General features: G+C 35.2%; 1 protein-coding gene across 2 annotated transcripts in view; it reads right to left on the bottom strand.

The window, feature by feature from the left end:
- LOC149773989 (inactive tyrosine-protein kinase transmembrane receptor ROR1-like) overlaps window positions 1-14,351 on the bottom strand; it is a 467,815-nt gene that overhangs the window by 178,218 nt on the left and 275,246 nt on the right. For both annotated transcript variants that reach the window (XM_089945925.1, XM_089945926.1), the window contains exon 3: window positions 8,739-8,844. In XM_089945925.1, the coding sequence (XP_089802051.1) occupies window positions 8,739-8,844 (106 nt within the window). The remainder of the gene's footprint in view (window positions 1-8,738; window positions 8,845-14,351) is intronic.

Genomic DNA, 14,351 nt, shown 5'->3' with positions numbered 1-14,351 from the left:
AAAAGAGCATTTTCGTTATACTAGTAGTATAGAAGGAAAAACTGAATCACTAGGACACAATTTCCTTCTTATCTTGTAAATGAGGATGGAAAGGCACATACATGCATGTGGTCCACAAACCTTACCAAATGCCATCAGTTTCACATCCATTTCTGATAATTAATTAGCATCTTTACAGTTGATTGAACCAAGTTTTAATACAAGTCCTACAACAGTCAGATATTTATGGCATGTCATTATACAAACTCCTAAACAGTGCAGGCCATATTCCCCTGGATGTTTATTGGGCCAGATAATAAAAACAGTAGTGAACATTATGTTCTGCATATCTGAATAGTGACAACCTTCTTTTTGTAGTTGTTATTGTCGTTGAGCATTAGTCTTTGGGAATTTCTCAATGACAACAACAACAACAACAATAATGTTGATAAGCTGACACCAAAACAATATTTTATCCAAGTATCAGTAGGAAGATTTTTGGATATTACTGATGACTAAATGATAAAGCATTATAAGACAAATGATAGAAAGAAAAAATAAAGTTCTACATACAAGAAGCCAAAGGACAAATAATTATACAATCCCAAACATAAGCATCAAAATATTTTACATAAACCACATTCCCTCAAAAAGCCCAAGATTTGGAGCTTCAACATAAAGTTCGAGTTCAAATAAAAACTTCTGTTTCTCAGGGTGGAAGTCAGTACACTCAAAAAAATATTTTCCATTGTCATTGGACATGGGCAAGACATGTATGAGTCAAGTATGTGTCCTATATGCGACTGGCACAATACCACTTCATCTCTGTGATTTGTGTTACGGAAGTGAGGACTGTCAGTCTCTAATAATGGGTTTGCTGTTCTGATTCCCCAGTGTAGGCTTGAGACATGGAATAGTTGGGTGGCAACTAATGTAGGTAGCTCAAGGATAAGTATGAAGATATTGTACCAGCTGTCAAGTTCTTTTACTCTTTAAAAGGATGTTGCACGCACGCACGCACACACGCACGCACACACACACACAGTTAATTTTCATCACAGACATTTTGCCAACTATAGAGAACCCTGGGGAATTTCGATATTGAAAACTGGTCCTGCAAATATTTTTTTGAGACACCACATATCTTGATGGACCGATTTTGTTGGCACAAGAGGCACTCTCTTAAGATAGGTTTTTATGAGCTAACCACATTTCTCATGAGCTGGAATATTAATGGGTTGTCAAATTTTAAGTTTTGCAAGGCTTTTAGTGTAGAAAGAGAATCCAAATAAATGTTTCTGAGGTTTCAATTTCTTTCTAACATTTTAGCATTGCTGTCATTTCTGCAGTTACTATCCACTTAATCAAACTTAGATAAGACAAATGCTACACTGAGAAATAGGATGTTTAATGACTTTCTCAAACAGAAATGATCTTTCCTTGATTCTAAATGTAAAGGGATTCTTTTCATTATCAGTATTACTCTTTCTCTGACTTTTTATAATGATCAATTGATAGTGATGTAGATGCATTACATAAAATGCAATTCCTTCTTAAGTCTGACAACATCATTGTTTACTTGGTTTGGATATGTCTCTTCATTTTTTCTGTTTTGAAGCTTTATCTTTCAATTATCTGCACACCTAATATGTTGTTCTTCTTGGGGTTTTTTGGGGTTTTTTTCTTCTACTTCTGCCACAAGTCCTCTTGGATAATTTTGTACCACTGTGGGAAGGGCTAATCTAAATATTGTGAAAACTTGTATCCCAACTCCTTTTTGCATAATTTAGAAAATATATCTCAACTTGAACTGATTCTGAATTTTCACCAGCAATAAACAGGTACCATATATACTTGCTTATAAGTTGAGTGAAACTCAAAATAACAAAGATACTGCATAATACACCTACAGGTCAGGGTCTACGTTGTTTGTTCCACTGATTACTCCTAACAAACTGCAGAGACCCAGATCTGCAGGTGCATTATGTGACACAGATCTGGGTCTGTGCAATTTTGCAGTTGGACTAAACTAATGAGTATATATGGTACAAAACAAAACCTGATCACCTTGACATAAGATTCTTGCTGCACCACAACAGTGTGATAAGTATTTTATTTACATCTAAGAAATTCTAGATAAATAATTACATAAATAAATTTTATATTTAAATTTATAAATAAATACCTTAACAGTGACTAAACACCACTTTTACAAACAACATATGTAGCTACTGCTTGTATGATTCATTAACTAGACTGATTCAAGAGTTTATACCCACGTGAAAGAGTGGTCAACTCTGCTGCAGATTTACAATGTTTAAACTCAGATTTCACCTCAGATCAGGCGAATTTTCATTGACAAAAGTTTTAGTATGAAAAATGGTCAGAATTAGCTAAAATTAAACAAATTTCAGGAAACCAGTACATAATTTAAAAGCATAACTGTCTGTTCACTGTATAACATATAACATAATAACAGAAGTAATCAGGGTCACAGTCTCTCTTTAAAAAAGACAGTATTACGTACTGTATATTCTCACTTATGTCAGGGCCCAATGCAAGCAACATAGTTTCTGATCGGCCATTGAATAATGTGCAGGCAGATCGTGGTCTATGCTGTTCTACTGATTAGTCCTAACAAACTGCATTTTAATTGCAGTGTCAATGAGAAGCAATAATTTCTTGACTACGTTATATGTGCAGAATGTAAGCATCAGGTTGATCAGATAGAACTAAAGAGCACTGTCAGCAGGGACCACTCTGATGGCCTAAAGCATCCGCCTCGAATGCGGGAAGTCATGGGTTTGATCCCTGGCGGAGTCATACCAAGGCTAAAAAAATGGTACCAACAGCTGCCTCCCTTGGCACTCAGCATTAAGAGGTTAGTGTTAGGACTGGTCAGCTTAGTGTCAGGATAATGTGACTGGGTGGAACATCATGCTACATGTCTGTGGCATGATGCCCCAGTGACAAACATCATTATAAACTGTCACACTGCAGATATAGCAATATGACTGAATGTTTTTAAAAGCTATGTTAAAAATCCAAATCACACACACACTGTCAGTAGGGACATAGACAGTTCATACTGCTGGACTGGGATTTGTTCTTTAATCAAAGTTATTACTTTCATTTGAAACCAGCAATGAGTTTTAAACCAAAAACATAATTTTAAACTGCCAAACATGCAGATATGATTGTGATTTCATTAATGCAAATTCCCAAATATCCAACCATATCCAATGGAAGGGGTTGGGACATTAATATAGTCCATTTGGAATGAATATTTTCATTTGGAAAAGTGTGTGTGCCTTAATAATTTAATGCCTTTAGAAAGGTAACTACAAATAAATGACAGGTTTTATTGCAAACTATATCCAGCAGAATGTACAGTAGTTGCCACTGAAAACATCTCTAATGCAGAAGTGAAATCTGCAAGGGAGTGCAAACTCTCTGCTGGTTTCAAATGAATGTAATAACTTTGATTAAAGTACAAATCCCAGTCCAGCCATATGAACTGTATTTCATTTTGAAATGAGAAGTGCACCATTTCTGTTACCAGGTATAAATTGGGAAAGTGTGGGGGCCCTAATAATTCAATGCCTTTAGAAAGGTAACAACAAACAAATGACAGGTTTTATTGCAAACTATTGCCAGCAGAATGCACAGTAGTTACCACTGAAAACAGCTCTAGCGCAGAAGTGAAATCTACAGTACTCATTGTGTATCATGGCTAAGAATGTCCCTACTGACAGTGCTCATTGTATATCATGGCTAAGAATGTCCCTACTGACAGTGCTCATTGTGTATCATGGCTAAGAATGTCCCTACTGACAGTGCTCATTGTGTATCATGGCTATGAATGTCCTTACTGACAGTGCTCATTGTGTATCATGGTTATGAATATCCTTACTGACAGTGCTCATTGTGTATCATGGCTAAGAATGTCCCTACTGACAGTGCTCATTGTGTATCATGGTTATGAATGTTCCTACTGACAGTGCTCATTGTGTATCATGGCTATGAATGTCCTTACTGACACTGCTCATTGTGTATCATGGCTATGAATGTCCCTACTGACAGTGCTCATTGTGTATCATGGCTAAGAATGTCCCTACTGACAGTGCTCATTGTGTATCATGGCTAAAAATAGAGTCTGAAAATTGCTGATGCTGGAGGAGAGAAAAAAAGTAAAATCACAGAAAATCTTAAATTTATATCTGGTAACAGAATTGGTCCGCTTCTCATTTCAAAATGAAATAAAATAAATAGAAGAATAGAATTACATCCTCTATCTTTATGTAAAGGCCAAACAATCTTATTTTGGTGCAATTAATTACCATATATATTCACTTACAAGTCCTAATACAAACTGAACAGACCAAGATGTGCCATCTTAATGCACTGGCAAATCTGGGTCTTTGCAGTTTTTTAGCAGTAATTAGTAGAACAAGCAACATAGACCCTGATCTGCTGGTGCACTATGCAACAGGACCTATGTTGTTTTCAGTTGGACTCAACTTATAAGCACGTGCACATGGTACTAATATTTATAATATCCCCTGCAATTAAAACTCCTTGAGTAAAGAGGAATTGTGCAAGTCATGGATGAAAATCTGCTACACTCTTTTCATCTGTGGCTGCCTGCAATAAGATTTCCTTGTTTCTCATGAATATGCATCAATCCATTCAATGAGGCAATTAAAAAAGTTGTAATACTTCAATGAAGTACCTCTTCTTCATCAATAAACGATAAACAGATAAACATTAAATGATAAATGGACTGTGTCTGGAAGTGAAAATCTGACTGTCTCACTCAGTCAGCATGAAACATCATGTTGGGTCAACCATTAGAGGAAATTTTACCCTAGCTTCCAACAATGATTGGTTAAGCAGGATTAGGTCAACTGCTGACAAATGAGACCATATTATCATTGGCAGCCATGGGTGTAAAGACAACATGGTGGATTTGTTATGGTTTCTTGTGACAATGAATACAGAGGTTACATGAGCCAAACAATACAAGTTTTATATAACTATGCCATGTTACTTACATGCACCATGTGTAACTACCCTCCCTGCAACCACAAAACCCCTAAACAAGAGACCAGACTGCTCACCTGGCTCTTTGTACACATGCCTAACAGCCAGACTGGTTCAGTAGGATGCTTTCTGTACACATGCCTAACAGCCAGACTGGTTCAGTAGGATGCTTTCTGTTCAAATTTCTTGAATGCTCTTGATTGTACATGCTATCAAAACAACCGTTTCAAGGTGTCACTAGTTTTGTATCTTCCATATTAACAAACAGCAAAGTTTTTTCAATACTGACATCCCTATACGCAAGAATGGTTTATCCCTTTACCTCATAGAGCATAGTTACAAAGTGCAGCATGCTATAAATAGAACACCTGTTACCTATTTGACTCCATACACATAGGCCTGCCCGTTAACTGTTAAGCAATGTAGTGTATGTTACGATTAACAGCAATTTTAACCATTTTACATTTTTGGTACACAATGGAAAATGTTTTAGGATAAAGTCCGATTGTTATAGCTGTGTAATTATTTTTCACGGAAGAATTTTTATGTGCTTTAAAATCTTGAGAGAACTTGTTCACCATCATGTCAGTGAGGCCACGTGACCAACCGTAGCTACCATTTGGCATACTCAAAATTTACAAGTTTTTCGTCTGCGTCTACATCACTAAATCATCTGAATTTGATAATTTATAAAAACTAATTGCTGCCTACATCAATATCAGAGCCTTTACCTAAGTTACTGAATCTTTCATAGTTGTGATTTTAATCATGAAAACTTCGATAAGTACTGAATGAAATCCGCGACCACCATTTTGGAGAGTGGAGATTACAACCCAATTACTTTAAATAGCAGATATCGACCAGTGCATAAACAGTGACCACGTGATCTGACATAATTGTCATTCGCAGAAAAATGAACGTAGTATCTAATGGGGGGGTTTTCCCCAAAGGTGGCACTACAAAAACCGGCTTAAAATGGCTGATGTTTACAGCAGGCGTCAAAAGGTGCTTCCGTGTGAATGGAGAAGAGGCGTCAAAAGGCGCTTCCATGCGAATGGAGTAGAGGTGTCCAAAGACACTTGCATGAGGTAAAGGGTTATGACATAGTTTGTCAAATTCTGTTTATCTCATAACTGTATGATTTTTTACATTTAGCAATAGCAGTCATATTTTATGGTGAAATGGTATCATTTGTATAAAGCTGAAAGGCATTTAAACCAGGGCAGTTTCTGTTAGATTTGGTAAAATTCTTTTCAGTGGTTATTTAAAAGGCACTTCTACTTTTAGCAATAAGAGCCATATTTGACTGCAGATTGGCATCATTTCTACCAACATATGAGCCTTTTCATGCCAAGATGCTTTATGTAAAATTGGATAAAATTATGTAAAGTTATGAAAAGTTCTTTTTTGTTTTAAAAATGATTTTCCATTTTTAATAACAGTGGCCATATTTTGATCATGAATGAACATAATTTGCATACATCTGAAAGCCCTTAATATCATAATGCTTTCTCTTAAATCAAGTCAAATTCTACTGAGAAGTTTATGACAAGAAACTGTTTAAAGGTTTTATCTTTATTTTTAGTAATGGCAGCCATATTTGATACCAGATTAGTATTTATGACTTGATGCTCTGTGCCATGTCTGGTTCAAATTGGTCTAGCAGTTTTTGATAAGTTGATGTATGATGACATCTTTTATTTACCAGAAATGGTGGCCATAGTTGATGATTGACTCATATTATTTTGTAGAAAGCCAAAAGGTCCTCATGAAAAGATGCTGCCAAATTTGATAATATTATGTTCAGCTGTTTTGTAGAAGAAGTTGTTTAATTTTTTTTCTTCTTTTTTTCTCAGCATATTTAAAGGTGAATTGAAATCTTTTGTATAAATCTTGAAGTCCTTTATGCTAGGATACTCTATATGCCAAGTTTAGTTTAAACTGGTATGGTTGTGTTCTGAGAAGAAGCTGAAATTAGGAATTATTGCTAGGTGCTGGACAGATGCTGGACTACGCATAAAGGACAAGGGACATTCCAAAACTGAGGTGGCTTTATGCTAGGTTATTTAATTCAACTGATAATAATAATAATAATAATAATAATAATAATAATAATAATAATAATAATAATGACCTTATTTAAAGAGGGTAACACAATTAGCTAAATACTAATCTACCTTGAGGCCCTCATACAAAGGAATTTACTTATTTAAGCTGTATCTCTGAAGCCACTGGATATATTGGGTTTGGAAGAAGGAAATAGAGTGGGCATTTCTAATCTCAGAAAGCCACCAAAGGCTAGAAAGTTGGCAGGTATTTAACTACTGATAGGAGGCTTGGTTGGCATTGCTGAAACAAGGAGACTTGCCCTCCTGCTCTGGAGGTTCACATTTAGGTAGATTCTCAACAAATGAGTAATGCTTGTATAATTCCCAGTTTCTTCCAACAATGCATTTTGACAGCATTCAACAAGAAATCTAAAATACTTGCATTTGAATAAAAATTATCCAAAATTCCTCTAGGAAGGAACATGTGCAATAAACTTTATTCAGTGTTATTCCTATGCTGAAAGTATTTGGCAGTGAACCCAGTATGATAGTGTTTTCTATCAGCAGGCACACCTGAAAACCAATGGATGATACAATGAAACATATGAATCCATCTTTTATTGTCCCAGTCTAAATACCTTTGAGCAATGCCAGTTTTCCTGACATAGCAAAAAAAAGCAATCTTATGCTTTATTCTTCCACAAAGTAAAAGTTATACATGAAGTGAAGGTCAAAATTTTTATTTTGTCATGCTATAAGTGAATCCAACTGCAAATAAATTTGTCAGGTGAATCAAAATTACATACTAGCTTGAATTACAAAGAATCTGCAAGATAAACAGATGTCTTCTATTCTAGAGGATGCAGGGAGGCAGACTGGAAGTTGTGGTGTTTGCACAAGAGGCAACCATTAAGTGAATGAAAGCCAGCAACTGACTGATATGAGGAAAAACTCCTGCATGGTTCACATTCAAGCACTCTCAAGATTTTTGTGTAACCTTATAAATTGCAGAGCATTCCAAACCAATTAGCAAGGCCAAGACTGCTGCTCTGTCTAGAGTGCCAGATATCAGATGGCATACCATTGAAGAAAGAGACCCAGTCCAAAAGGCTCCAGACCTTGCAGCAAATATATTTTCATTGTCAAATGTATGAGAGGTGTCTTTACTTTAGTATGAAACATGTGTACGCAAACAGGAAGTATATCTTAGAATATAAATCCCAAGTTAAAATCCTTTGGATAATGATAAAGTATCCAAAACTTTGAATCCTCACCGTATGAACCATAACAAATTTGTATGCATCAGATATGATAAACCTATCAATATTAAATGTATAAATTTTAATCTTTCCCTTTCTGTAGATATTTCAAGCACTAAACATATTCTTTCCTAAAGGTCCCATCGAGGCAAGCTGTCTAATCGCAAAACATTAAAAAAAAAGTTTTAACAAGGTGAGGAATAGTACAAAATGTACTTAAATGAAGACAAAACACTTTCAAACTATACATATTGCTTGCCCAATATCAACAAAGCAGTTATAAAAAAAAACCACCAGAGTTAATATACATTTAATAAAAGGGAGAAGATCTGAGTATTTGACAGAATACTTTTGCATCTCATGGTTCAAACAGACAAGAGAATTGTTATGATAATGTCTAGGAACTCACCCCTGCCTTGATCCTGTCCAGTCCCCATCCTCTGTTTGATATGAGGCCCCATAAGAGTCATATTCTTTCTCTTTCTGATTACTCCCAGGGTATGTCTGAGCCATCACTGCAATAATAATAATAATAATAATAATAATAATAATAATAATAATAATAATAATAATAATAATAATAATAGCAATAACAACAATAATACTAATAACAACAACAATAATAATACACTGTAATAATAATAATAATAAAAATAATAATACAATGTAATAATAATACAAATAATACACTGTAATAATAATAATAATAATAATAATAATGCAAATAATCAAAATAATAATAATCATTATAATAATAATGATGATGAGAATGAAAAGCAGAAAGATCAGAAGTTCCACTAAAATGTTATCACAACACCCCATACAAAATCAAGCAACTGTTGATCAATATCTAAGGTGGTACTAGTATTCCCCATTTGGCCCTATAAATGATAATGATAAAGAACAACATTTATTTTCATTATTTGGTTATTTTAAATGTAACCAACTATTCCAGATGTTGCTGTTATTCAAATTTAGTGTTGACCCATTATTTACCATCGTTTTATTTAATAATTCCCTCTTTTTCTGAAATATTCTTCTTTTCAAGATAATAATTACTTTAATATCCTAAATTATGTATTCAGACAGATTGACTGGTGCTTAATTACACATAAGCACATGAAAGACTGTTTAGTACTGTGGCAATGGGAGTATAATGCCTTTTCCTGAGTCACACCACTTAAGTTAACCTGGGTATGGTCTAGCCAGATTTGAACCAATGTTCCACTAGCTGCAAATATAGATCACTGACCACTGAGTCACAGAAGCTGCCAATCACGATTTGTATATACAATATATAGACTGCCACTCCGAAAACAATTTTCCATATCTGCATGACATAGATAAACATTATATCAAGGCAACTTGACAGAAATATAAATTTTATTCTTTACAGCAGATCATACAGACATCTCTGTTACAAATCACACTCTAGTCATGATTGTTGCTGATTTTTTGTTTTGTTTAATGTCATTTGTCAGTGCAACATAGGCTACACATGGTGGCCAGTAAAACTGATGGAGGAAAAACCCAGAAAACCCTGGTAAGAACCACCAACCCATGGGAAGCTACTGACAAGCTTTCTCACATACCCACACAGGCTGAACATGAGACTCAAACTCAAGTAGACAGAGGTAAGATGGCAGTGATTGCTACTTTTGACAACTTCTGATGAGCAACTCTTCATGTACTTTTTGAAAATTACATTTATCTGTTTTGTCTTATCACTGGAGTAATACAACTGTGTCAGAATACATTTTTGGGCAAAGTGCCCTAAAACAGAAATTAAACATTATTCTGTCCAAATTTTGTTTTTCCCAAACCAGGCTATTTTAAACAATCCAAGTGGAAATAGTGCAGAAATGAATTTCAACTAAAATCACAAAATTAACAATAACTGATTACTGCTTATTGGGAGAGATGCTTAATCAAATTGAATAATCAGAAAAGCACAAGAAAGTTATCTCCCTTTCATTTCTTTTTTTTTATAAATGAAAATTTGTGTTGCATCTCAAGTCGAACCTCAACTAATAGTCATCTTCCCCAAAAATAGCTTACAAATCTCCCAATGAGATAATGTTTGAATGTCTGAACTATCATTTCTCACTTGTATTTGTTTTTCCATTTCTTGAATAGTAACAGACTAGGACTTCTCATATCATTTTAATTGACTGTTAATTTACTTTTTATGTGGTGTACCAACATTTATGGCTTTAATGGTTGATTCAAATTTGAAAGTTTTAATACCCAATAAAGGTATCTTGCCATTAGCACAACCTTCCATGGGTTTGTGTGTGCTGATCAAATGCACGCTCCTGCATGTTGTAGGAGGCAAGTAATGGAGGCAGAAGAAATGCTTGATCAGTGGTTTGAGTACTAGACTCATGACCAAAAGTGTACAAGTTGAAATCCTACCATTAGACCCACTCATGGTCAGCTACAGTGGTGTGTCCTTTAGCAATACATTTTACTCCAGTTGGCTCCACACTAAATAACCTACTTGTGTTGATGTGCCATAAAGCACCATACAAAACCAAAACATGCTTTACAGAAAACATCCACGCACTGCATATCCACACATTCATGTACCCATAAAAAGTCTTCTTTTTTAAAAGCCACAAAAGTACCTAGCAAATGACTCAGCTTAGATCGTTTATCACTGGATCATCTTTCTGCAGAATGATGCTTATAAGTATTACCAAAATGATGATTAAAAATGGCTTTATAAGTAAATTAAACGTGATGCCATCATGACATTTATTTCATATTGCTTGAAGCCAGAGTGTTCAAGTGTGGCAAGTTAGCGACGAGTCATCCATTATTACTATCGCCATATCTGGCAACCTTTTAAGACCTAAATAGATTATCACTGCTTGTGATGAGCAGCATAATATGGCTGCCATCTCTAGCCTGTGTAATCTGCAGCAAATCATATTACTATGAATGCCTAATTACGGAATTTTAAAGAGCAAAGATACTGCATTTCATACGACCAGTTCAAAACAGTCATTGGAATCCCATCAGCAGTGATCTGATTTGCAACGCACATTAGCACTAATGCCTCTAATTATGTCAGCTGCCATAATTTTGTCATAATTGATTTAGGATAATATATGACTTCCTTTGGATGGTCATAAATATTATTTTACTTTGCTAATAAATAATCTAAAATGTAGGTCTTGGAAAAACGGAAACAATGAACATGAATCATGTTAGCACTCTCTTCATCTTCAGTTTGGTCAAAAAATTTAAAACTCCTAATTAACCAAATTCATATTGCAATTAACGGATCAACCAATTAAATGAAAACTGTCTAATCTGATCTGAGATCCCTGCTTGATGTAGCTACAAAAGTTAGTCCAAAGTAATCATATTAAGCCGGATGTTACGTTGATTGGCTCTAATCGAACCCCATTTAGTTGTGTTTCATGTAACGGTCAATTACAGCGTTTCCACTGTAGCATAAACCTGACAATGCATTACTTTTTACCTTGATTTATTTCTTTTAGTCCCTTTTTTATGTTCTCTGGCTCAAATTTGCATAGACTATTATTCAGAAGATCCAAATAATTTATTAGCAACGAGTTTCATTTTCAACAATTCTAAAAGTTCAGACCTTTGGTCAATGCTGTATACACTTGCATATAAGACTAGTCCAACTGCAAACTGCATAGACCCAAATTTGCAAGTACAGAATGTGCTGGCAGATCTCTTGGTCAATGTAGTTTGCTTGGAGTAATGTCTACAACAAACAACACAGACTCGGATCAAATGGCACATATATCTGATGGCAGATCAGGGTCTATTTTGCTTGCAGTTGGACTCTACTGATACCTTCAAAGTCAGGAATTTATTGATTGGCTGTGGAAATAATAAAAATCTCACTATACTAGAAATCATTCATGGTTGCTACTGTTTAGACTCACTTATGAGCCCAACCGTAAACTGCACACACAAAGATCAGTTTTTGCATAATGTGCTGGCAGATGTGGGTTTGTGCAGTTTGGTAGGAGTAATCAGCAGAACAAACAACATAGACCCTGATCTGCGGGCACATCATACAAAACAGATCAGGATCTATGTTGTTTGCAGTTGGACTAGACTTATAGTCGAGTTTATATGGTATGTGAAAATGGTTGCTAAAACACGAAGGAAAAGGGTTACAAGTCTATGCTAAGATCTTCTGGAAATATTTGCACAATTCAGTTCCTATATTACCTTTATGTTCCCATGATTAATCACTAATTAAATTGCAAAGTAACTACCAAAAAAATCCTTTTCTAACACAGCATGTGCAATTAAAATTTCTGAGCATGCATACTGCCACAAATTGAAATTGTCAGACTAGCTGCAACTGGCCCTTTCATGGTTCATAACACTGCATAGTGTTGTGTTAAGCTGAAAATTTCAATATTAGCAAATACACATAAAAAATAAGCATAAAAATGTACAATTTTCATTTCTTAAACAGTAAGTACAAAAGCTTATCAGAATGTTAACAACATAAGTGAAATTCTGTGTTTTGAATAAATATGCTAGATGACAGGCGTTGACAATGAATGATACAAAATTCAATTACTGGGTTCCAAACAGGGAATGCCTCTGGTCATGCTTTTTGTCAATTTAGACCCTGAAACTCAATTTTTCAAAAAAGAAAATTTGTGGCTTCATGTTGTTGCCATAGAAACAGACTTCCCAGGAAGCAATATAATTCTTAAAGTTCAACATTGTAAACATTAAAAAAAGTGACATACCCAATTAACAGGGGCTTAGATGAGAAAATCTCAGCTGATGATGCAAGAAGTTTAATGACAACATTTGCAGCAAATGATTTATATAGGTAGCTACCTCAGTTATCTATTGCAACTGGATTAAAATGGTATCTAAGTTAAATAAGATCTGTTTGAATTCATTCTACAGACAAGCTGAAGAATATTTGTTGATACAGAGAGGTTCTAAAAATTGATGCACAGCTAATGCATGTTATAGACCTGGGCCAAAGGGAAATCCACAAGACCATCTGCGAAATTTTTCACACTGTTTCAATTTCATGATTTGTCAAATTTTCAATTTTTGCTATGCAAGCTCAATTTCTACAATTTGTGACAAAACTATGATGAATGCAAAAAAATAAACCCACAGGAATTTTCACATAATGTATATGTAGTCGAGTTGAATTGCAAACAAAAATCCATATCGTAATGTGTCTGCAGATTAGTGGCCGTGTTGTTTGTTCTACTGATTACTCCTAAAAAAACTGCCGAGAACCATAACTGCTAGTGCATTATGCAAGAATTTCAAGCTGCTGCCATTGTGGTGGCCATACTGGATGTCCAGGTGGCACCATTTTCACTTAGGACCAATTAAACATCATAAGTTCACTGGTGAAAACCCCGTGCTGTCCAGGTGGCACCATTTTCACTTAAGACCAATTAAACATCATAAGTTCACTGGTGAAAACCCTGTGCCAAAATGACGTTCCATTCAGGAGGATTAGCAATATCAGTCTGGCGCCATTTTCATTTAGGACCAACTAGACAATGGGATGAATGAGTGTGTGTGAAATTTCATGGCAGTCCTCCAAGTAGTTTAGGATGAGTACAGCGACATAAACTCGTGTTAATATTTGGATGGATAATAGATGATTGACAATAGGCCATCCCAAAAGCTCTTATTGTCAATGAAAAACGGGGGTCCAATTTTCGTTCATCTGCACATTGTCATGATATAACTGCCAGACCCCAACAATTACCACCTCTAGGCATGTAACCAACTGGCAATATGGAAGTCATTAAAAAATGAGACTTCTTTTCATTCTTAAAAGAAATGAAGGAACAGCTTCCTCTATCTCCCATCCCTGGTGACAACTAAATGTATTCTGTGCAAATGAATTCAAGAAGTTCTCAGATTTTGGTTTGGTTCTAACTGCAGGCAACACAGACTCTAATATGACGTCATATATGTTGGCAGGTTAGGTACGTTCTTTCTTCTACTATTAGGCTTAACAAACAACAGCGATCCA

The sequence above is a fragment of the Sinohyriopsis cumingii genome, unplaced genomic scaffold, assembly GCF_028554795.1.
Source record: "Sinohyriopsis cumingii isolate HCF-2022 unplaced genomic scaffold, ASM2855479v2 utg000459l, whole genome shotgun sequence".
NCBI lineage: Eukaryota > Metazoa > Mollusca > Bivalvia > Unionida > Unionidae > Sinohyriopsis > Sinohyriopsis cumingii.
This window is presented reverse-complemented; position numbering and strand designations above follow the sequence as displayed.